The 23,013-nt window shown below is 59.4% G+C and overlaps 2 protein-coding genes across 11 annotated transcripts in view; both read left to right on the top strand.

Annotated features, from left to right (window-relative positions):
- Window positions 1-204: 204 nt before the first annotated feature.
- ARCN1 (archain 1) lies at window positions 205-10,556 on the top strand. The gene is made up of 10 exons (XM_067310003.1): window positions 205-289; window positions 1,887-2,150; window positions 2,897-3,076; window positions 3,319-3,524; window positions 4,311-4,472; window positions 5,182-5,347; window positions 6,685-6,832; window positions 7,207-7,315; window positions 7,481-7,685; window positions 8,663-10,556. Exons 1-10 carry the CDS (start codon window positions 287-289, stop codon window positions 8,750-8,752), a joined length of 1,533 nt encoding a protein of 510 aa, XP_067166104.1. The 5' UTR covers window positions 205-286; the 3' UTR covers window positions 8,753-10,556.
- A 4,699-nt stretch (window positions 10,557-15,255) lies between these two features.
- The window catches only part of PHLDB1 (pleckstrin homology like domain family B member 1), a 30,020-nt gene continuing 22,262 nt past the window's right edge, over window positions 15,256-23,013 (top strand). For 6 of the 10 annotated variants that reach the window (XM_067310211.1, XM_067310210.1, XM_067310214.1 and 3 more), the window contains exons 1-4: window positions 15,626-15,751; window positions 17,070-17,174; window positions 17,685-17,808; window positions 18,288-18,458. In XM_067310211.1, the coding sequence (XP_067166312.1) occupies window positions 15,695-15,751; window positions 17,070-17,174; window positions 17,685-17,808; window positions 18,288-18,458 (457 nt within the window). In that variant the 5' untranslated portion in view covers window positions 15,626-15,694. Of the gene's footprint in view, window positions 15,271-15,625; window positions 15,752-17,069; window positions 17,175-17,684; window positions 17,809-18,287; window positions 18,459-23,013 lie in introns of those variants that run through there. The other 4 variants (XM_067310216.1, XM_067310215.1, XM_067310209.1 and 1 more) reach the window with 3 other exon arrangements.

The raw sequence follows: 23,013 nt of genomic DNA, 5'->3' as shown, positions 1-23,013 counted from the left end.
CGCTGGAGGGGCCGCGGCGCGGCGCGGCGCGGCGCGGCTCGGCCCGGCCCGGCCCCGAGGGGAAGAGGGCGCGGCGCAGCCCGCGGCGGCGGCGGCGGCAGCAGCGGCGGCGGCCGGAGGACGGCGGCCTCCCGCCGGGGCAGCGCCGGCCCCTCGGGCCCCGCCCCGCCGTGCGTGGCGCCGCTTCCGGCTGGGGACGTGGCTCGGCGCCGCCATCTTGTGGGGCTGCCCGAGGAGACGCGGGCGGTGCGGAGCAGCGAGCGGGGAGCCCAGGGCCGCCGCCGCCATGGTAGGGGCCGGGGCCGCGGCCGGGGCCGCGGCCGCCGCGCCGCCTCGCCGCCCGCTTCGGCGCTGCGGGGGCCCGCCCGCTGCGGGGGCCTACCCGCGGGCGCGCCGGGCCCGGCTGGGCCGCCGGCGGGAGCAGGTGCCCGGCGGGGCCGGGCCGCGGGCGCGGGGAGCGGCGCGGGACGGGTGGGTGGGCTTGCGCGGGGCCGCCCGCCGCGCTGCGCGCCTCCCGGGCCGGGCCGGCGGGGAGCGGGGCTGCGGGGTGCCCGGGCGGGGCCCGAGCCCCGGCGGTGCTCGCGCGGCCCCTGGGGCCCGCAGGGGGTAGCGCGGGGCTCGGCACCGGCGGCGCCCGGGGCGGAGCGGCGCCCGGGCAGGCGCTGCTGCTGTGCCGGGGTCGCCAGCGCTTGGGGCGGCGAGGGCGCATCGTCGCCGCTGGCTTCGGGAGCGATGGGCACTCGCGCAGAGCTGCGCTGCTGGCTACGGGATGGCGGTGCCGCTGCAACCTGCGCGTCCTCACGGTTACTGCCCCAGGCACACTTAACTGCCTTTATTTTAAAGATCTTTTCTGATATTAAGACTGTCGTCTTTGGCAAGGCCTTGTGATTTCTAGCACAGGTGTGTACCACCAGGCTCAGGAGATGGTTGGTCAGTCTTCCTCATCATTAGGGAGCGTAAAGCTGTGAGGTTTTTCTCTGCTGGAGCAAATCCTGCTCCTTGTTTCCCATCCATAGCATCATTTCTCTCAGCAGAGGCTGCCGTACTCTCTGCTCCTGGACAGCTCCATGAAAGAGAAGAGCTGCATGTTAGGAGTGCAGTTTGAAAACTTGGTGCAAATTAGCCCTCTTGCATTGTGTTCTGAGACCTTTTACAGAGTAGTTAGAGAACAGAAGCTTGCTTTTGGCCTGTTCGTTTCAGGACACGTTTATCCCCAAGTTGTCAAGCTGCAGGGCTCCTAGGGCAGTACAGGAAGACTTTGACAGTTTTACCAAGGTATCTGAGTGTCTCACCTGGCCATACACAGAGCACTGTTGCCCTGGGTGTCAGGTGGGGCTTTAAATTAGTCTGCATTTGAGAACTGCTAACGCTTGCCTCATTATTAGGGGGCTGTAAATAGACAGTGTTTAGGGATTTAGAAGATTTTTGCTGCAGAAACTGCCTTATGTTGACTAAATTAAGAAACAGGTTTTCCTTGAGGAGGAACTTCAGAAGGAAACGCTGGTAGTCTTGAGAGAATTAGAGAATGTAAATGGGCAATTGCCTCAGTGCCTTTGTATTGTTGGTATGATAACATCTATGAAATGCCCAGGAGAGTCATCCACGTGCTGTAATTGATACAGCTTTCCATATTTTGTTAAAATTGATACAGCTTTCCATATTTTGTTAAAATTGATACAGCTTTCCATATTTTGTTAACATGACTTTACTATAGAAGTGGCATTGAGGAGAAACATCACGTTTCAAAACAGTCCTGTATTTAATGCTAGCTGGAAACTATTCTCTCTTTGAGCAAGGAATTGTGCGTCAGACTTGCAGAGACTGAGTGGTGTTGGAGACCTGCTCCCTGAAGGGTGCAGCTGAGCAGGTATTTGCGTTCTCCCCAGGTGCTACTGGCGGCAGCCGTCTGCACAAAGGCGGGGAAGGCCATCGTCTCCCGACAGTTTGTGGAGATGACTCGAACCCGCATTGAGGGGCTGCTGGCAGCTTTCCCGAAACTCATGAACACTGGGAAGCAGCACACTTTTGTGGAAACAGAGAGTGTGCGGTATGTATATCAGCCAATGGAGAAGCTCTACATGGTGCTGATCACCACCAAAAACAGCAACATCCTGGAAGACCTGGAAACACTCCGACTTTTCTCCAGAGTGGTAAGGATCTACACTTGAGAACACTGTATGCAAAGTGTATATGTAGCCTGAAACAATGCTATTATAAGGGAACCTTATTACTGCAGTGCTGTTTGCCTCCACCTGTACAGATTTTCATTTTCTAGAGCCTGTTCCTGACGCAGAAGTAGGCAGTGGGCTTCATCTTGTAAGTTTCTGCGGTGTTTTTGAATTACATGTAGAAAATTTTTGGTTGTAGTTTAAATGGTGAGATTGAAGGGAGGGTGCTACTGTAAATTTAGCATGAAATGTTTGCTGTATTCTTAAGACAACATCATACTCCTCCTAAAAACAAAATAATGTGACATTACAGTATGTGGTTATCACAAGTATAATGCTACTTCAAAGACATTTATAAGTAGCATATTTGTGCAGATGTCTTTATATTAACTTTATAACCCTTTTCTGTCATATGCAACCAGAGGACCTTCAGGAAGTTCTCCAGCTGCGCAGTATTTGTTTGCGTAGGTTTCTGTGAGTTACAATGTTGCAGAAGTAAGAGGTTGTCTAAATATTTTGGGTTAGGAAAAAATAACATGAATAATGTGGCAAAACTTCACCATGTTGTTTATCAACAACAGAAAGGAACATCAAGAAGCTCAGTGGTATGGAGGTCTTGTGGGGGATCTAGCACAAATTTGAAGTCTGGGGATAGCGGAAAGAAAATGTTAAGACGTATTCACATCTGTTTCTATGAAGACTCCTTTCACATGTTTTTCCCTACCTAGATCCCTGAATATTGTCGAGCTCTGGAGGAGAATGAGATCTCTGAACACTGCTTCGACCTGATTTTTGCCTTTGATGAAATTGTTGCCCTGGGCTACCGTGAGAACGTAAACCTGGCACAAATTCGGACCTTCACTGAGATGGACTCGCATGAAGAAAAAGTGTTCCGAGCTGTCCGAGAGGTGAGCAGAAGTGATTTCATGTTTGGTATTCCCTGTCTGGGAAATGCTGCATTTTAATGTGAAAATGTTATTCCGCTTTGATATGGGTCTTAACATTATTTTGCTTCTCTTTAAGCTAAATGTTCATCTTTTGTTTTCTTTTCCTTCACAATGGCTTTATAAGCAAATCGGCTTAGTTTTACTTGCTGTGTGGCACAGACTGAGATCCCAAAGCTCTATCAGCCTTTTATCTTTCCCTTTAGACTCAAGAGCGCGAGGCAAAAGCTGAGATGCGCCGTAAAGCGAAGGAGTTGCAGCAGGCCAGGAGGGATGCAGAGAGACAGGGCAAAAAGGCACCAGGTTTTGGTGGCTTTGGTAGTTCAGCTGTATCTGGAGGCACAACTGCAGCAATGATCACGGAGACCATCATTGAAACAGAGAAGCCCAAAGTGGCACCAGCACCTGCCAGGTACCTGTGCAGTAGGTAGCAAATGGTCCTTGGAGTTAGCCATGGCTGAAAACTATGTGCCCAAATAAAAGGTTTCAGTTATCCTCCTCCAGAGGCTTAGTTTTCTTGTTGCTTTATTTTATTTTATTTTATTTTTTTGATAAAGAGGGGCACTAAAATAACTGGCATGCCTCGGTGCATAAGGCACTAGTCACCTGCGGACTGTATGCCAGTGTTTGGCCAGGTTGGCACTATGTTTTGGAGGTCAAGAGCTTTCTCTTCCCTGCTCCTGCAAAAAGCGTGCTACTCTAATTATGGCTTACCTGTGTAGCCCTCCCGTTGGGTTACTGTCCCTGTTCATACAGTCGAGCCCCTCCCTTTAATTCTGCTGATCTGTGTTTGTTGACCTCTGAGCCTTTAATGTGGGTGCTTGTAGACCGGTACACATTATATGTTCTTTAGACCACCCTGTTGTTATTTAAGAGCATGTGTGATATGTCACTGTAGCATCTGAGCATCTCATAGTCGGTATAAAGTCCTTGATGGGCAGGGCACTTCTCATTTTGTATCTGAAAATATGAGGTACCAGGTACTGGTAATACTGGGAACAGAATCCACATCTACATTGTAACCTGTTATCCTACATACGAGACCATCTGCTGTATACTTGGTCTGCCCTGAAAAAGGCTGCAAAGGTGACTCTGGCAGTGTGGGGACAGTCCAGTTATAATAATGGATGATAGCTGAGGAAGGATGAATCTGTTGCCATAAACTGACTTGCAGATGCTTATGCATTTTGTCTTTTAGGCCCTCAGGTCCTAGTAAAGCTCTGAAACTTGGAGCTAAAGGGAAGGAGGTGGACAACTTTGTGGACAAGCTGAAATCAGAAGGAGAAAATATCATGACTTCTGTAGGTAAACGCTCCACAGAAGCAGCCAAAGTTCTTGCTCCTCCCATCAACATGGAGAGGTAGGTATTGTCCTTGCTTTGAAAGCAGTGTTCTTATAGCTATCTGTATGATCCCAATGTTGCTTCAAGAGTTATAAAAATCTTCCTCCTTAGTTTTCAGAACAGGCTTTTTCCTGCTGTTAAACTCTTGTGTGCTGATCTGGTATGTTAAAAGGTAATGGGCAAAATCTTAGAAAGCACAGCAAAAAAAAGAAAAGCAGATAGCTCATTCGATTAGACACTGCTTTAATTAAAATGGGATGTACATCCATTGTTTAGCTGAGATTTTGCCTTCAGATAAGGTAATGTAGCTGCCATTTTTTCTATTCCCCAGACACAAAGACTTCCTGTTTAATTGTGACATAGGTTACATGTAGTCATAGTTTGTTTTCCATGTAGCAGTTCAGAACCTTTTACTGCCATGAGGCAAGCTGCTGCAAATTAATGGGATTTTCAGTGAACAGCATATCAAGATGCTATATTGTTGTTTATCTGGGCTTTTGTTCATTCCAAGCTTGTATCTGTAGATCGATGTGCCCCTGAGTTAACCTCCTGGAGCAGTGTTGCCATCTGCTTCTGTTGTGCTGTCCATGCTATTCCATTTGGGGCTATCACACTCTTTTGAGCACCTGTTCAATATACAGCCTATCCTTGCTGAACGCTAACCTTCCATCTTGTCCATTAGATGGCAAATGTGGGACTTGAGATACTGTTTTTTTCTTCTGTCTAGCGTACACATGAAAATAGAAGAAAAAATTTCCTTGACCTGTGGCCGTGATGGAGGGTTGCAGAATATGGAGCTGCATGGCATGATCGTACTGCACATCTCCGATGAAAAGTTTGCACGGATTCGCCTCCATGTAGAAAATGAAGACAAGAGGGGAGTGCAGTTGCAGGTAAAGCCTGTTTGGTGTTTCATGCTACTGAACATGCTTTTGCTGCTCTCCAGGGCAAAATATGGGAACTGCTTCACTCTGCTATGCTCTTGTCCAAGCTTTCTCAGCAAATGCATTGGAAATGCCCATAGTCGCTGCAGACATTACTGCAGCATAAATATAGGGCCAGCTCATGCTCAAAAGACTGAAGTTCACTTGAAAAATACAATCTCATGCTTATCTTCATACCTTCAGAGCCTTATCTATCTACTGATGCACATTGGCATGCCACCTGATTTCACTTGGACTTTGCAGCAGTCTGGTGTGTTGCTTGATGCTAGTTTTACCACGTGAGCTTTAGCTGTGGAGCGGGAGTGTTAAAATTAAGTTACTGTGCCAATGAAGAATGAATTTATTATCTAAAAAGCTGTTTCCTCGCTGGTCACTTGGGTCCTCCCATTGCTGTAAGTATCAAAAACAGTAGCCAAAACTGGAGCTCCTGGTTACTATAACCTCAGAAGAATCTTAGGGAGATGTTCTTCCCTTTTTTCCTTTGTATTTCTGTTACCTTACTGAGCTCTGAAGATTGTTTTGCTTTGAAATGTTGCGTTACTCCATCCTTCTTCAGGCCAAGAACTGGTCTGTACTTAGCTGGCTGCAGGTCTGTTGATAAGGTAGTAGGTTCCTTATTAGCTCGTCTCATAAACAAGTTCTAAACAGTACTCCCACATGTGCTGCTTCAGGGGGAAGATTAAATCAAACCCAGTGTTGGCTCTTGTCTTTCTAGTGTAACTTGAACGTTAACTAACAAAGATCCTTTGCTTTTAAAAAAAACTCTTCACATTTGATGCTGCGATTTAAATTGAGTTTGGCTGCCATCATTTGGGTTAATATATGCATAAAGGCTGCTGATGGAAATAGTATTCTTGTGGTTTCAGGGTGTTCTTCCAGGTAGCGTGAGGTTGGAACGTTTTAGGAGGCTGCTTTTTCTTCAAGAACAAATGTTTTTTAAAAACATTATTTCAGATTTTAAGAGTCATTACAGTTGTTCTGTAAGTGTCAGCCCTGGACTTCCCTTGCTTAGAGTGTCTGGGCTAAATTGCAGGTAAAAATTCCAGTGGTGTCGATTTTTCTTCATGGAACAACATTTTCTGGAAAGAATTCTGGGTTGATAAACAGATGTGGTTCAGTAGGGCTTCTGAGCAGGGAACAATGAAAGGGTGTGTTTTCTAGAAGAAAATATTTGGGGATGTATAGGGCCGTCTTGTTAGAACCTGAGTTATCTATGTACAGTTCTGTCCCAAGGCTTAAAATTACTGCAGTGATGGACACAGTCTGGGAATATGTTCCCATTTCAGACCCACCCAAATGTGGACAAGAAGCTCTTCACTGCAGAATCGCAGATTGGTTTGAAGAACCCAGAGAAATCATTCCCTATTAACAGTGACGTGGGTGTGCTGAAATGGAGGTTGCAGACCACAGAAGAGTCCTTCATTCCGCTGACAAGTGAGTTCAAGTGCACGTGTGGCCTTTCGTACATGGCCTGGGGAGCTTGGGCAGAAGAGGCTGATGTTCAGCCGCAGGTTGCCAGCTTGTACCCTGCCTTGCAGAAGCACGGCTGGCTCTGGAGTGCGATAACATTGTGAGACTACCAGAGGGCAGAGGTGGGAAGACCTTTGTGTCTTCTGTTTAGATAGTATTGGTTGTTCACATTAGCGTCCTGCTTTCAGTAATGCTTTTAAAGAAAAGCTTTTTGCTGTTCTTCAAGTCAGAATTTCTTGTTGATAATTGTGCTGTGCTTTTTGAAGTGCATCATTTTTTGAACACCTGCTTCGCTCATAAAGATTACATGGTTTAGCGTACTGTTTTTGTGTCCTCAGTTAACTGCTGGCCATCAGAAAGTGGAAACAGTTGTGATGTTAACATCGAATATGAGTTGCAAGAGGAGAGCCTAGAACTGAACGATGTGATCATCACAATCCCTTTGCCGTAAGTAGCGTTCCACGTATGGGCAGAGCTGACAAGTGCCTCCATGTATCCAGTCAGCTCCTTTCCTTTTCTGGTTTGTAGGTCTGGCTCATGTACACTTGTCAAGCCCATAGACCCTTAGCTCTAGACAGATAAGCTATTGTAGCTCCTTGTTGCCTGCTCTAGGTCTGGTGTCGGTGCCCCAGTGATTGGGGAGATCGATGGTGAGTATCGCCATGATAGCCGGAGAAATCTCCTTGAGTGGTGCCTGCCAGTGATAGATGCCAAAAACAAGAGCGGCAGCCTGGAATTCAGCATAGCAGGGCAGCCAAACGACTTCTTCCCAGTGCAAGTCTCCTTCGTCTCCAAAAAGAACTATTGCAACATACAGGTATGGTCACTGCCGGTGCAGGACTTGCTCTGAAAGAGCTGAGTGCGCTGGGGCCACTTGCAGAACATGCTGTTGCTGTTTCATGCTAAGAATGCTGATGAGAGCTGCCCTTAGCCTGTCTGGCTACATTTGTGGCATCTACTTACCTATGTCACTGGTGTTCTTTAGCTGTCTGCCCTATTGTGCTATCCCCTTGTCTAGATAGGTGGCAGAGAGATAGGCCATCTCCTTCCTCAAGGACAGCTCTTTGTCACAGTGCTGTGGTCTGCTCTTGCTTTGCTCTAATTCTCTGTGAATCTGAGACTACCCCTTCCTCTGCCTCCCACTGGTCTCGGTGAAAGAGCAGGCAACGCTAATGAAGATGGCCCTGCAGGCACAGTACTTCACGATGTGATTCTTACCTCTTTCAAGCTACCTCAGGTCATCCTTTGGCTGAAAACTGCCATGGTGGGGTGTGATGCGTATGCGCTGCTGTCCCATTTAGTGAGGGCTTAGGCATTAGTATCAAGATTATGTTTTTAGCTAGATTTGTTGGTGCCAGTGAATAGTTCTGCTAACCGCAGCTTCCTAGAATTTGCTTGCAGTTTGAGTTGTGCCTTCATGCCTCTTCTAAGTAATAATGAATTGCCCTCAAACTTGTGTTAGACAATCTGTCAATCTTCCAAGCAAAAAGACTTCTCGGCATACAGCTCTCTGTCTATCCTCCATTGAACTGTAGCTCACAAGTGCTGCTTAACTCTTTGTAGGCTGCTTTGAGGAGACATGCAGTTGTAAAGGTTGGACATAAGTGTCATCTCTCTCCTGTTCTCAGGTTTCAGGAGAACAAAGGTCTTCCTTACAGTACTGACCTGTGGTTCAAAATGATGAGCTAATTTTATCCTTGTGACTGTCTCAGAGTTAATCAGAAAGTTCTACTTAGCTGTGATTTGGGAGCACAGTGTTAAATGCTGAACTAACTGTGTGTGTTATCTCCACAGGTTACCAAAGTGACCCAGGTAGATGGGAACAGTCCTGTAAGGTTTTCTACTGAGACCACCTTCCTGGTGGACAAGTATGAAATCCTGTAATGCCAGCTGTGAGGAATCGCGAAGGAAATTTTTAAATTAAAAAAAAAAAATAAAAGAGGCCGAAGTTTATTCTGAATGTCTGGAACGCCGCAGCCCTCTCTCTGCTAAGACACATGGCTCTGTGCCATCTGCAGTGTTCCTGGGTCACAGACATTTTTTGGCAGAGTATTGACATGATCATGGGGGGAAAGGCTGCAAATTTCTTTGGCAGATTTTTACTGGCCAGCAGAAAAACAAGATCTCTGCAGAGAACCCGGCTTTGACACTTCCCCTTCTTGCACGAAGCTGACCAGAGCTCAGTCCCAGAGCGTACTAGACATGATTCTCTTCCTTTGTTAAGCTTCACACACTCTTCTGTTGTTGGTGCTGCCGTTTTAATTTCTCCTCTGCCTTCAACTTGCGTTTCTATTGATGAAAGCAGGCGTTAAGATAATATGCACAAGGGCATTTTGCTTCACTGGACCCTTCTGTCTGGTAGAAGTGGAACAAGTTGGCTCTGATTTCCATGGTGGGGACTGTGGCAGGAGTGTGGGGGGAGGAGGGAGTCAGCTCACATGCTGAGTCCTTTTGCCTCTGCGCCATCATTTGCTGTCTCTTCAACCCTGCTTTACAGTGATGAACCTATGTTCAGGCTTATCAGGAAGCCTGTAGGCCTCCCGTTTGGTGTGATTAGATCTGCGTGGGCTTGTAGGGAGCAGAGACTGCACCTCTGAATTCTCTAGTTGCTGCTGCAGGGGAAGGAGCATCCAGAAGCGACCCACGTCCCATGTCAGGGTCTGCTGTCTATTGCAGTAGCTCTTGGGCCAGGTTTTTAAAGCAGTGTCATTCATTTAGAACCATCTGTGTATCCTGACTTGAGCCGCTCGAGTTTCTTGGTAAGTTGAACCACTTTGCCTGCCAGGGTGCAGACCTGTAAACAGGTATGGAGACTGGTTTATTCGGCCTGTGTGCAGATTGCAAGTTCTGTTAGGACCTGTCTGAAACTAGTGTTTTTTCTCAGCCCTTTGTGGTGGAGGAGGAGGAAATGCTAGCTTCCAGAATACGTGCTGGACTGATCTGACCGTTGTGGAGCATGAACAGCACCTGAGCGTGCTGTTTGCCATCGCAGAACTCTTCCTCCTCTGACTGCCTGAATAGCATTATTTACTTCATCCCACAGAAAATTCATCTCACCCGTTTGATTCAGGGCCTGTCACTGAGTGGTCGGTGGTCCCAGCCTGACTCCCGCTGGGCTGTAACTGGCCAACAACATGATGCTGTGCTGTTGACAGCTGCTGCTGTAGGAAGGGCTGCTGGTTCTGAGCAGTGTGAGAGTCAGGCCACAGGTGAAAAGCAAATAGCGGCCTGTCCTCGGAAGTCCTAAAAACTCACGTACTGTGCTCCAAGAAGAGTACTTCCGTGAGAATAAGTGCGTATCAGTTCCCACAGGGTCATCTGCCAAAGAAGTTAGCAGTCTCTCCTCTGTTAATAGTATGCACCGGTGAGGAAATAAACCCTTATTCTTTTCGTGGGAGGGTGGTGTGTTCTAAGGGAAGGGAAGCAAACCCTGTTCTGTAGCGAAGTAGGCAATGAATCCTATTAATTCAGTTGTGTTCAAGAGTTGCTTGTCTGTATGATTTTAAAATGGAGTCGAGTTTAGTTCAAACATCAAAGGAGCGTTTTTCTTAAATTTTGAGGGTAATAAAAAAAAAAAAAAGGAAAGTTTTTGTAACCCTGTACAATAATGGCCTAGGGAATAGAACACATTCCAGTGTATACAAGAATACAAATTCTTTAATCAAATAAAGAGTATTATAAAAAGAAACTGGCTGAGATTCTTCTGGCTTGCTTAGGTTTTTCACAATACATGCTGTAGAAGACAAGGCAGATGATATCAGACCAACACAAAAGAAGTGGGAATTGCATGAGCAGGATTTCAATCTTGTTTGCTTGCCCTTAAAAATAATTTTGCTTCTGAATGTGTGCAGGTTGTGTTTTCCTGCTCCAGAGCTTCTTGAAACAAGCATCTGAACAGGTTCTTGTCCTGTTGTATTAGGGTGAGCTTTGACAGCTTGTGCTGCTCAAGCCTTAAATCCAGAGCTGGAGACAGAAGGAGCACATTTAAAATATGAGTAAAATGAGAGGATTTTCATATTAGCATTCAGGTATGACCACAGGAAGGTGGTTGAGCTTTTTCTCTAGGTGTGCCCTGATACTGAATGTTAAACTGCCTTTCAGCAAAACTGCACTAGAGCTAGCAGTGGTTCTTGGAGCCAAGAGCAACTTGGAGATCTTGTGCGTTGTAATAATTTTTGGCAATTCGTAGAGTTAGGGGGCTGTATTTGCTACTGGGAGCCTCAGCACAAGTTCTGGTTTGTGTTTTAAAAAAAAGTGTGTAAAAGCACAGTTAGAGATAGCTGAGTGTTAACTGTTTGGGGAAGGGCTGCATTAAAGCTACAGGTGAGCACGTCTCCCTCTCTCTAAGGCCAGCAAATCCCAGGGCACTGCGCAAGGGGGAGTTAGCCTATTCCTTCCCCTTCTTACCTCATCCCTTGTTCTTTCCCTGTTCCCACCTGAGTTACTGTTAAGACCTGGTTTCCCTGTAGATGTCCCGGCTCCCGTACCCCAGTGTGCTGATGCAGGCCTGGAAGGAAGGATGTGTTCTGGCTGAGCAGCTAGCGCAGCCTGCCTTTGCGCCGTGTCTGCTCCTCCCGTCGGGCTGGAGCCTGCCCTGAAGGAGGGGGGCAGCAGCTTGCTGCGGCCGGAGGAGATTTCCCGCTCCGGGCGCCGGGACTCCGCGTTTGCGTCGGGCGAGGAGGCGCGGGCAGCCCTTTCCCCGGCTCCCCGGGGGCTGGGGCGGGCGGGAGCCCCCGCTGCCGTCCGGCGGAGCCGCACGCCGGGGCCCGGCGGCTCGGGCGGCTCCCAGCGCGGGGGCGGCTCGGGGCCGGGCCGGGGCGGACCGAGGCGGGGCGCCGCCGCCGCCGCCGCCGCCGCCGGGACCCAGCGCCGGGAGCGCAGCGCAGCGCAGCGCAGCAGCGGCGGAGGTGAGAGCAGGGCGGCCGGGCCGGGCCGGGCCGGGGAGGGCGGCTGGGGCCGGCGGCTGGGGCCGGCGGAGCCCGGCCGGGGGCGAGCAGGCGGGAGCCCGGGGCGGCGGGGCTGGGGCTGGGGCTGGGGCTGCCGCCGCCGCGTCCCGCCCCGGGGTGCCCGGTGCTGCGGGGCAGGACGCGTCCCGCGGTGTCCCGCGCCGTCCCACGCAGAGCGGCCGCCCCGTCGCAGCCCTGGGGGTCGCGTTCCCACGGCAGAGCCGCGCGCGGCGCCGGCGGCCCCTGGGACGTCGGACTGTGCCCTGCGACCTCCTGTCCTGGGACGACACCGTCCAGCTGGAACCGCTTCAGAGTGCGACGGCGACGCTGAGGGGAGATGTGGGAAAGGGGGAAGGAGCGGTAGCGGCTGCGCTTGGCCCCGTGTGCGGCAGGAGTCACAGCGGGCATCCGCACATGCCCAGGGACAGGCGCCGGCGTGGGGCAGCTCGGCTGAGGGCGCCTGGGGAGCCCAGGGGGACGAGATGGAGCTCAGGAAACTCCCGTTAGCCACGACCATCCGTTGTTGCAAAACGCTTTGGAGGGGCAGGGTGGCCTGGGGCTCTTCTGGAGCCCAGATGTGACCTGGCTGTCCATGCTGCTGGCACGTTCCCCCCTTGCTGGGGGGCAGCGAGGGCCCTGGAGACCAGCACGCTGCTGCGTGGGAGGCTGCTTGCACCAGCCCCGAACCCCTCCTGTGCCGCAGCGCATGGGCACGCGCGGGGCCGGGCCGAGCTGTGTCTGCCCTCGCACGCCTTGGCCACCTCCAGCCTGGGGCAGCCCAGTGCGGGTGGTGGGAACGGTCCTTGCCTAGGGCAGGAGCTTGTTTACTCCGAGCTTCCTGAGGCGTCCTTCCTGCAGTCCCCTCGGCCGCTGCCAGAAGCCCGAGGAATTCCTTGGCCCTGCACCGGCTGCCTCTGGCCCAGGAAACCACCCAGCTGCTCCGGGCCTGGTGTGACGACTGCGTGGGGCCGCTTGCTCTCCCCCTGCAGGCACCGGGGCTGCAGGAGCCCCCGGAGCAGGGCTGCAGCGTGGCAGGGTGCCCAGCCGAGCCCGCGGGAGCTGCGCGGGGTGGCTCGCTCCGGGGCTGGCTCTGGCTCCGGCTCCCTCGCTGCTGCGCCTGAGACGGGGTTTGGGAGCTGGGCGACAGTTGCAGCTGCAAGCACTTGGGGGCTGCTGTGCTGCTGGGTGTCCCCAGGCTCAGCAGGGCACTGCAATGAACAGGGGTGACATGCTGCTGACCCCGGCGCTTTTTTGGAAACCCTCATACATCTGGGTTTGCCACATGGTGGCCCATGCCTGCGGCCATGGTTTGGTGTGTGCGGGGACATAGCTGGCAGGAACAGGCTGCTGCAGAGCACACAGGAGTTGCAGGTTTGTGTGAGCCCCGTGAGCTGCTGTTATGCAGTGGTGTTTGCAAAACAGCCAGAAATTGGCATTAAAAGAGCAATGGCCATTTTGGAGGGGAAGAGGTTTGTCATTGCCCACCGCTGTGAAGCAGAAAACTAGGGGATGGGTTTGTGCTAGGGGCCCGGAGCCAAGACCCACCAACCGTGTCCTGCACTGCAGCCCTGCAGCAGCGGCTCCCGGTGCGGGGAGCCAGGCTGAGCCCCCGCGTCTGGCGTGCAAGCGGCACACTGTGGTCAGGTCGCCCGTGCGTCCAGGCAGCAGCCTCCAGTCGTGCCACCTGCGGAGGGTCCCGGTGCTTGGCCGTGGCTGCTGCTCTTCTCCTGTGGGCACAGCGGGTCCCACGCAGGTCAGCGTCCGTGGAGAGCTGTGGGGTGGCACAGGACAGCGGGCAGAGCCAGCTCCCGGCTCCGCAGGGCTGGAGCATGCAGTGCCGGGTGAACAGAGAGGCCATGTTTGCCCTGGGCTGGTGGGCGATGGTGTGGCTGCGGCACGGAGATGCGGAGGCAGCGTCAGGGCGAGCGCGGCAGAGCGGCTGGTGCGCTCCTGCCCGCGCCGTCCCAGCGTGGCTCCCGGCAGAGCCCCGGTGTCGCGGGGCCGCTCGGCCGCCCACCCCGCCGCAGGAGGCCGCAGCTGCGCGGCCGTGCGGGAGCGCGTCCCGGGGGCGCTGAGATCAGCGGGTGCGGCCGGGATTCCTGGGCTCCCGCAGGGCTGCTCCAAGTGGATTTACAGCACTGTTATTGCCGGGCGTGTTGTGTCGCCCCAGCAACCGGGGCTGAGCCTGGCCACCCCTTTGCCGGGGCGGGATGGGCGCTGGGGGTCTCCCCCCGCGTGGAGCACCGCGGCAGGATGCGGGGGTGGCTGCTGCAGGGCCGTGGGAAACGCGGCCGGCGCGTGGGCTGGCTCCAGCCGCCGCGTGACGGGGAATCCCGCCGCTGCCTCCCGCGTCCGGGGCGGGCAGCCCGAGCCCTGCACAGTGCTGGGGGCAGCTCGGTGGGCTGGGGCGCAGGGGCTCAGGGGGGCTCCCCGGCCCCCGCTCCCTCGCCCACGCCGCCTCCACCCGCGGTGCTCCTTCCCGGCGACACTGCTGGCCGTGTGCTTCCCAGGCCAGAGGCTGTGGGAATGGGCAGCAGCTCCACGCGCTAGCAGCTGGACGGGAGCGTGCAGCCAAGTTGGCCGCCAGCCGTGGATGCTGCGTGGTGTCCCCGTTAGCTCAGCGGCGCCGGCTTCCTCCCGTGACTCATCCGGGTGGCAGGGCAGGCAGGAAAGGGGCTCGGGAAGCCTGGCAGCCTCGGCGCGGGGTCTCCTTGCGGTGGCTGCCCTGGCTGCCCGTCCCCCCCACAGCGGCACGCGTGGCTCCCGGGCACCCCTGGCCGCAGCGGCGGTGGGGTGCTCCTGGGTGCTGTGCTCGCGCCAGGGCAGGGTCAGGCTGGGTGCTGGTGGGCAGCAGCGGTGTCGGCACAACCCTTGTGCACGCGAGGAGGTGGTAGCGCCCGGCACGCAGTGCCGGTGCCCCAGCGATGCGGCCAGGCAGGGCCCGCGGCGCCCGCTGCAGCTCGTCCCGGTGGGCGCGAGGCCACGTCCCCTGTGCTGGGGTGTCTGGGGTGTCCCGGGGAGCAGCGGGAGCAAAACCCCTCTGCGCGACCCTGGCTCCTCATCCCCCAGGTGAGGCCTCACTGCCAGACTCTGCTGGGGAGAAGAAAGGGCTTTTTGTTCCTCCTCCTCCTCCTCCTCCTCCTCCTCCTCGTCCCCCCCCCTTGGCGTCCTGCAGGAGGGTGTCCGGCAGGGAGACACAAGCCCCGGGGCAGCGCGGGCGGCCCGCGCGCAGGGGCTGTTTGCTATTTCGTGGTAACCGAGCCCGACCCCTTGGCATTTGCTGCCGCTGCCTCTTCCCACGGCGGGAACAAGCGGGGCGTTCTGCCGGCCGCGGGGCGAGAAGAAAGGCCGCCTTGTCCCGGGCAGAGGTGGGGCGCCGCCGGGCCGGCCGCAGCCCTCGCCGCATTCCTGCCACGGCGGCGGCTTGCGAGGGGCCGCGCGGGTCCCAGCGCCGAGGTGAGCGTGCTGCTGGGCCCGACCCACACCGGGGTCATGCTGTGGGGCTGGGGGTCTCCCACTCCGGGGACGCGCAGAGCAGGGCTGCAGCCGGGGCTGCCGCGGGGCTGGAGGCGCCGGACGCCTGGGTCCCATCCCGGCTGCTGGGCAGGGGCACGCGCGGACGGGTGAGTGCTGGGGCCGGGGCGGGCAAGCGCGAGGTGCGGGCGGCAGGACGGGGCGCCCCACGCCGCGGGGCTGGCTGTGCTGGGAAGGGGTTAACGCTGCACAGGATCCCACCTTGGCCCCGCTCCCTTCCGATGCGGGAGCCCAGCCCCTCGCCGCCTTTCCTCCTTCCGTCCGGCCGCCAGCACGGGGCCTCGGCGTGGGCGAGGGGGCTCAGGGCCTGCCCGGCCCCTGGCGGCGTTGGCGGGCGCGTGGGGACATGGGCACCCTGCCGTGGAGGCTGCCACTCAGCAGCCGGCCCCGGACCGGGTGGCAGGTAAGGGTGAGCTGAGGGTCCTGCGCGCGTAGCCGGGGGCCCCCGGGGGAGCCGGCGTGGCCACCTCCATGCCGCCCTCCCGCCCAGCCGCGCTGGCGGCAGTGTCCCGTCTGTGACAGACAAGTGACTGTCTCGGCGCGGTCGTGTCCCAGCCACGGTCCCCATTAGCTGGCGTTTGGGGCGGCCGGCAGCACTCTCATCGAGCAGAGCTGCCTGGGCTCCGTCCCAGCCCTGGACCCGGCCCTGCTGTTTCCAGCATTTCATTTTTTCCGCAGTGTGTAATAGCTGCCCACTCGCCCCCGCTCCTGGGCTGCCGCGCTCAGCCGTCCCGGCGCAGGCGGAGCGGAGCGGGGAGGGGTCCCTCGTCCCCGACCAGAGCCGGGGCGCCAGCACAGGGCTGAGCCGCGGGCTCGCACCCAGTGCCCCGGCCATCCCGGGGGCCGTCCCTGGGGAGAGTGCGGCGCTGCCGGCTCCCTGCCCCTCGCAGCTGCAGGCGATGCTGGACCGGAGTAGGGCCCGAGGCAGGTCGTGCCGGGGCAGGAGCGCGGCCATGGCCGCCCCGGCGCCTGGCCTGGCCCGGCTGCCAGGGAAGGGTTAAGCACTGAAGCAAGGCCCAGCGGAAGGGAGGGACACCGGGAGCAGACGCAGACGGTAAAATTAGTAACCCCGGAGCGTCCCGGGCGGCCAGGGCACAACAAGTGGTCTGAGCGCTGGGCGCAGGAAATCGCTGGCTCACGGGATCGGTTTCCTCCCCAGGCTGCTTTATTTACGCCGCGGAGAAAGGGAGCCGTATGGCAGCTCCCGCGGCAGGTGGCCCGCCAGCGGTGCGCACCGGGCAGCAGGGTGCCGGTGCGTGCAAGTGGCAGTGCTGTGCGGGCCCCGCTCCCTCGGGACGTGCTGTGCGGCCGTGCATCCCCGCCGCTGCCGGTGCACGCATGGGTGCTGCACCAGCGGTGTTGCCCGGGGCCGGCAGCACGGCTGGGGCGCTCCTGGGTGCAGGAGCTGGGCGGAGGGAGCCCTTTCGCTGCTCTAGGCAGCTCTGGGGGCAGCCCGAGCCCCGGACACTGGGCCGGGGAGGGTTTGTGAGACCCATGCTCAGGCACAAGGGCCAGCAGCTCTGGGACGGGTGTGCAGCCAGCGCGTGCGCCGCTCGGCACCTCCCGTCCTGCTGCGGCAGAGCTGTGCAGGCAGGGCGCTGGGGTGCAAGCTGTCCCCGCTCTCTGGCGTCAGGGCCCGCACAGCTCCTGCACGTGGCGCCTCCCTTGCTGCAGAGGGGCCACGGCGCCAGTGAACCCCTCGACGTCCCCTCTCCCCGCAGCAGCTGCCCCTGCCGGAGAGCACCAGGTGTGCACGCCCAGGCACCATGGAGGCGTCGAGCCGCGGCGCTGCCAGCCCGGCCCGCAGGGTGCAGACCATCATCCAGGTGGGTGCAAGCGCGGGGCACCAGGGGAGCTGCGCCGGCCCGTGCTGCCCCTGCGGTGCCTCCCGTGGTGGAGGCGCTGGGCTCCCCACTGCCCTGCAGGAGCCTCCCTGGAGCCGTCTGCACACAGCCGCCCCGGGGCGGGCGGTGGGGTGCCCTCGGCCTCTCCTCGGCCCAATCCTCTTAGTGGATCGGCGGCAAAGCCAATCGAGCTAAGCGGCTGGCAGCGCGGATCCTGTTAGACGCAGCCCAAGTCCCTGATCGGCTCTGCAGGGCTTGTCCCCGGCTGGCCGCCGGAGCAGCTCGCCCCGCTCCCTGGGGCTGGCTGCAGGGCAGGTGGCACAGCCCAGGGCTGCCGTATCCTCGCTGGGGTGCAGGGCGCGAGCACAGCTGGCGGCTCAGCCCTCTCCGCATGCCCCTGCTCCCACCGGCAACAGCGTGTCCTGGGCTGAGCTGGCACCCTGCACCCCGTGCCCGGCCTGCCCAGCCCAACCAGCCGCTTTGCCCCCGCAGAACAGCCCCCTGGACCTCATAGACACAGGCAAGGGGCTGAAGGTGCAGACGGAGAAGCCGCACTTGGTGAGCCTGGGCAGCGGCCGCCTCAGCACCGCCATCACGCTCCTGCCGCTGGAGGAAGGTGAGTGCCACTGTGGCCCCTGGCCCCCTCTCCGGCCCTGGCCCTGTGGCAGCTCGCCAGGCGGCCCCGCATCTGCTCGCGGGGCCAGGGCTCAGCTGGGGATTAGAGAGCAGATTAAACGCGGCGCGGCAGGAGCCAGCCGCTCCTCCGAGAGGTTGCTGTTGGCAACCGGCCAGCGCGGGGACCCACCTGTGCACCGAGTCCTGCTGGGCCTCTGCCTCCCTGGGGAGGCAGCGAGGCGGCTCACTGCAGGCCCAGGGCCCTGGGGGCTGGTGGGGCAGGGCAGAGCCATGCCGGAGCTGCGGGGCAATGCTCCTGGGGCCGGCGATGGGGGGCCAGGGCCCGGTCTGTCCCGGAGAGGCCGCACAGCTGGGAGGAAGGGGGCCCAGCGCCAGCTGCAGTGCAGGATGGTGCCGTCTGCTGGGTGCGCGGCTGCAGTGGCATGGTGCTGGGTGCTCAGCTGCTCCTTCCCCTCCTAGGCAGGACCACAATTGGCTCGGCGGCAAGGGACATCGTTCTGCAGGGCCCAGGGCTGGCACCCGAGCACTGCTACATCGAGAATGCACGGGGCACACTCACCCTGCACCCCTGCGGCAACGCCTGCGCCATCGACGGCGTGCCAGTCCAGCGGCCCACGCGCCTCACCCAAGGTAGGGCGGCCGCTGCGCGCCGGGAGCTCTCCTGCCCTCGCCCGGGGCTCTGTGGCTGCGCGAGTCCGGGAGGGGATGGCAGGGAGGTGCAGCTCCAGTTTGACTGCCCAGTGCAGAAGTTGGCCCTTTCTCCCCTCTTGCTGTGCACGTTTTCCACATTGCTACACACATTTTGAGCCAGATTTGGGAAAACCACATGAAAGAACAAAATTAGTCCATGAGGGAGCTCAGAGCTGCCCTGGCCAAAGCCTGGCTGAGGCCAGTCAGGAGCAGCGTCCAGGCCACGCTGCAGGGACCCATCAGCTGCGCAGGGCGTCTCCAGCGCCTCCCAGCCCAGCAGGATTGGCCAGCTGTGGAGATGTCTCTGCGCGCTCGGAGGGTGTTGTGAGACCACGTGTGCTGTTAGGTTGGTGCCGTCGGCCGGTGCCATTTCTCTGTCCACCCGCTGTAGGGTGACGGTCCCGCACCGCACAGCTGCGCCGCCGAGCCCAGGCGGGAGCAGCGGGGCCCGGGCAGCCCCCAGAGCGGCTCGGGGTGGCGAGGCTTGGCTTCTTGCTCCTGTGCCCCCGGTACGTTTTTCACCCAACTGCCACCGCTCCCTGCGCAGAGACGGTGTCATGTTTTCCGCATCTGCTCCCTTCGCCAAATGAATCACTTTTTCTGAGTGCAGCCTTAAAAAAAAAGAAAAAGGAAGAGAGGAGGGTGGGGAAAGAAGGCGAGCGTTCAGCGCGGGTCGCGCTGCCTGCGGGAGCCTCGCGGGGCGGGAGGAGGGTTGGGGCGGAGCGGCGGGGGGCGCGGAGCCGCTCCCGGGCGGCCCCTCCCCGGGGCGGGGCGGGGCGGGCCCGGCCCTGCCCGGCGGCGGCGGCGGCGGCGGGCGGCAGCCCCGGCGCGGCGGAGCGGCGCGGAGCGGAGCGGCGCTCGGGTGAGTGCGCGGCGCGGCGCGGCGCGGCGCGGGGGGACCCGGGGAGCAGGGGGGAGCGGCGGGACCCGGCGGGGCCGCGGAGCGGCGGCTCTGCCGGCGGCTCGGAGTTGCGCGGGGGCTCGGCCGCTCCCCGGCGCTGCCTCCTGTTGCTACGCGGGAGCCGCGGAAGCGACGCCGGCTGCGCCTGGCCGTGCCCGGCTGCGGGGCTGCTCCTCCCGCCGCACCGCCTTGCCCTGCCGGCCGGGCGCAGCCTGCGCGGCGGCCCTGGCTTCCACCGGGTCGGCTGGGGGCGGAGGCGAGCGCACCGGCGCCCGGGCCCTCTTCCAGGCATCTCTCGCTGTAAACCTTCTGCCTCCTGTCCTTGGGCCGTTGTAGCTACCTGCTTGAGAAGACACTCTGGTCTTGAGCAACACGTTGTAGGGAAGCGCAGAGACCCAGGAGCGCGGCTCTGTGCCGGGACGAAGCCGCGGGTCCGGGGCGCTGGGAGCTGAGCCCCGACACTTGTGAGAGCACCCTGAGCCCCTCGGTGCGCGGGGAGCTGGGGCGAAGGGAAGGGCTGCCTTCTTGGCATCTCCTCCTGCCCGTTTCCAGGAGCGTTTGCAGCCCAGCCTCCCCAGCGGCTGCACTGACATGGGCTGTGGCTTTCACCCCTTCTCCCTCCGCCATCTCATTCATGGGCCGTGGTGTCGGGTTGCACTGGAGTCAGAAATCCGGATCCCGTGTTCCTTGACAGGCTCTCATTAGAGGTGGTGATTTATCTGAGAGAGCCTTGGAGTGGGGGAAGCTGCACAAAGGCCGTGGAGCTGCACGGCCAGGGAGTCGTGCACTGCAATACGCTGTGCCAGTGCATACCCAGGCCCGACGGCGGCCAGGGGCTGCATGCGCCAAGGGACAGACTGTTTTCTGAGGGGATTCGCCCTGCCCCTTGCTGCTGCAGCCCCGGCTGCTGGGGGCCCCTAAGACCTGGGAGGCAGCTCGGGACCCCGAGCCTCCCAGGGAACCCTGTCACGGGCTGGCCGGGAATTAATCCAGTCACCGGACCCCGCAGGAGCCATTCCATCTCGCTGCTGCTGTGGCTGGAAATCCAGGAGAGCCTGCCTCGGGCCCGGCACAGCCCTGCTAGACCTCTGCCACGTTCCCCACCTTTCACTGCAGGAAACACCTGCTGCTTTAAACCCCCTTCTGCCTTTTGGCAGTGCCGTCTCGGCGGGGGCAGGCAGAGCTGGAGGCAGGGCTCCCTTTGCACCTTCCCTCGCGTCTCGCCTGCCTGGCGGTCGTGCTCCGAGCAGGGGCTGCCCACAGCTGCTGGCTGCGCGGCCTTGGGGCAGTGGCAGCCGCGTGGCTGGGGGAGCAGGAACCCCAGGGGCTTCAGCAGCTGCAGGCGCAGAGCCCCAGCCTGTGCCTTGTGCTGGCTGCGAAGGGGTGATGCGGGGCATCCCCGGGACTGGCACCGGCGCATGGGAGAGGCGCAGACCTGCACGGTGGCGGTTACCATGCTCAGCCGCAGCTGGGAGAGCGGCTCCGGCGTCCGGCTCCCCGAGCTGGCACAGTAGCTGGGCCGGACAAGCACAGCTATTGTCGGAGGCGTCTGCGTAGGGACAAGTGTAAGCGACGGCTTGGCCAGCTGCACTTAACATGCGGGAGGCGTTCCTTGCCGCTGGGGCTCCATGCTCCCGGAGCTGCTCTGCGCAACGCTCTGGGACGGGGGCCGTTGTCAGCAGGACGAGGAGTCAGCAAGCGGGCAGTGGTGTGCCAGCTCCTGCCAGTGAGCGCGGCTCCTTCCCTTGCCGGCTTCTGGTGGCTCCCTTAACACGGAAGCAAATCCCTCGCGGCAGGGACGGGGTCCTGGGTGCCAAGTGGTGACGGTGCCTAATCCGCATGAGCTCTGCTCGCGTGGCTGCGTGCACCGGAGGGCAGAGGCGGGCCGGGAGGGTGCCATGGGCGAGCAGGGCGCCCCAGGCCGCGGGAAGCTGTGCCGACGCAGACTCAGCCCATGCAGGGCTGCGGCATGCGCGAGTGGTCGCTGGCTTTTCCAGCTCTCTTTCCCCACTGGAGCCTGCTCCTCCGGCTGGGCAGGAGCGCGCAGCACCGTCGCTACCTGCTCCCAAAGACGCATCCCCTGCAGCGAGGGATTTTCAGCTGCGGCTGACACGGAAAAGCAAACCTTTCCCTGGGGCGCTGGCAGGCACTTCAAAGCAGGGTGTGTCTCCAGCGCCGGCTGCCAGGCAGGAGCCTTCAGCCTCTCCGGCTGCCGGTGCCGACCTCTCCGGGCCAGGGTGGGCGCCGGCTGCAGCAGCCCCGGCAGCCTGGCCTCGGGGTGGGCGGCTGAGCCCATTGCTGGTGCTGCTGGAAGGGGTGCGGGCGGCAGCACGCAGGCTGGCGCGGCCGAGCCACGGCCTCCTGGTGCTCCTGCTGCCCTGCTTGCAGCAGAGGGGCTCGGAGCCCGGCCCGCGCAGGCGGAGCGGCGGCAGGAGGCCATTCCTGGTGGGCTCCCATCCCGCAGCCGGTGCTCTGCCCGGCCCTGGGCTGGGCGGAGGTGTGGGACTTTGGCACCCTGGTTTCCGGGTGCTGTTTCCTTTATTGCAGAGGAGTGTTGGTATTCCCCTGTGAAACGCCGTTAATAGCCCCTTCCAGGGCAGGTTTTGGCACTGCTTCCCGGGTTTGAGGCAGTGGCGGAGCAGAGAACGCGCTGCGGTTGCAAGAGGCCACGTGGGCCCGGCTGCCTCGTCCCCGAGGTGCCTCCACAGCAGCCAGCGCCTGGTGCCCGGGATGCCACGGCATTGCAGCGTCTGCCCAGGGCGGGTGGCTGCCGCGCTGGGGGCCCCTTGTGCTCTGCACCCGCGCTGCCATGCGCAGCATGCCTGCGGTTCGGGTGCACGCCAGGCTGCGCAGCCCTGCGGTGTGCACTGCGTGTCCCTCATGGCTCCGGCCCATGTTGGACAGGGAAGAGGCCGTCTCCCTTGTCAAGGGGCTGGGCTCCAGTGAGCCCCAGCTGCTGCGCGAGGGCAGCCATACCCTCCTCCTCCCCAGCTGCTGGGCTGCGCGCGACAAAGAGCGCCAGTCAGCTCGTGGCAAGCGCAGAGCGCCTCGGCTGCCCTGGCCTCGCGTTGCAGCTGGGCATTTCTTCAGCGTCTCCGTGTGATCTGGGTGACCGGCAGCTGCTCTTTGCTGCTCGGGTCAAGGGAGGGTGGTGCTGGGAGCCCCAGGAAGGGCTGGCCCTCCTGCCCCTCTGTGTGCATCCGTGGCAGGCAGCAACGTAGCTGCGCAGTGCCTGGCAGCGGGGATGCGCCGTCCCCTTGTGCATGCAGGGCCTGGGGCTTGGTGAGCTCCCGCTCCGGCAGCCCGGCAGGAGGCCGGGGCCAGCACAGAGGCCCAGGGCTTTGTCCTTATGCCGGGCTCAGGCTTGTGGCCCCGCGGCTGCAGGCAGGGCTGTCGGGGCTCCACGGGGAGCAGGCAACACCTCCGTGCGGGGAGCTGCCCGGGTCTGCGTGTGCGGGGCCGGCGCTGGTGTGCCCGGCCCCAACTCGCAGCCGCATTCCTCGCCGATGGCTAATCAGCAGCCTGTCCAGAGCAGGCTCCCGGTTTGGGCCAAGAAAAGGCGTTCTGCTGCTGCAGACAGGAGCTGTCTTGTCT

The sequence above is a fragment of the Apteryx mantelli genome, chromosome 23, assembly GCF_036417845.1.
Source record: "Apteryx mantelli isolate bAptMan1 chromosome 23, bAptMan1.hap1, whole genome shotgun sequence".
Taxonomy (NCBI): Eukaryota; Metazoa; Chordata; class Aves; order Apterygiformes; family Apterygidae; genus Apteryx; species Apteryx mantelli.
This window is presented reverse-complemented; position numbering and strand designations above follow the sequence as displayed.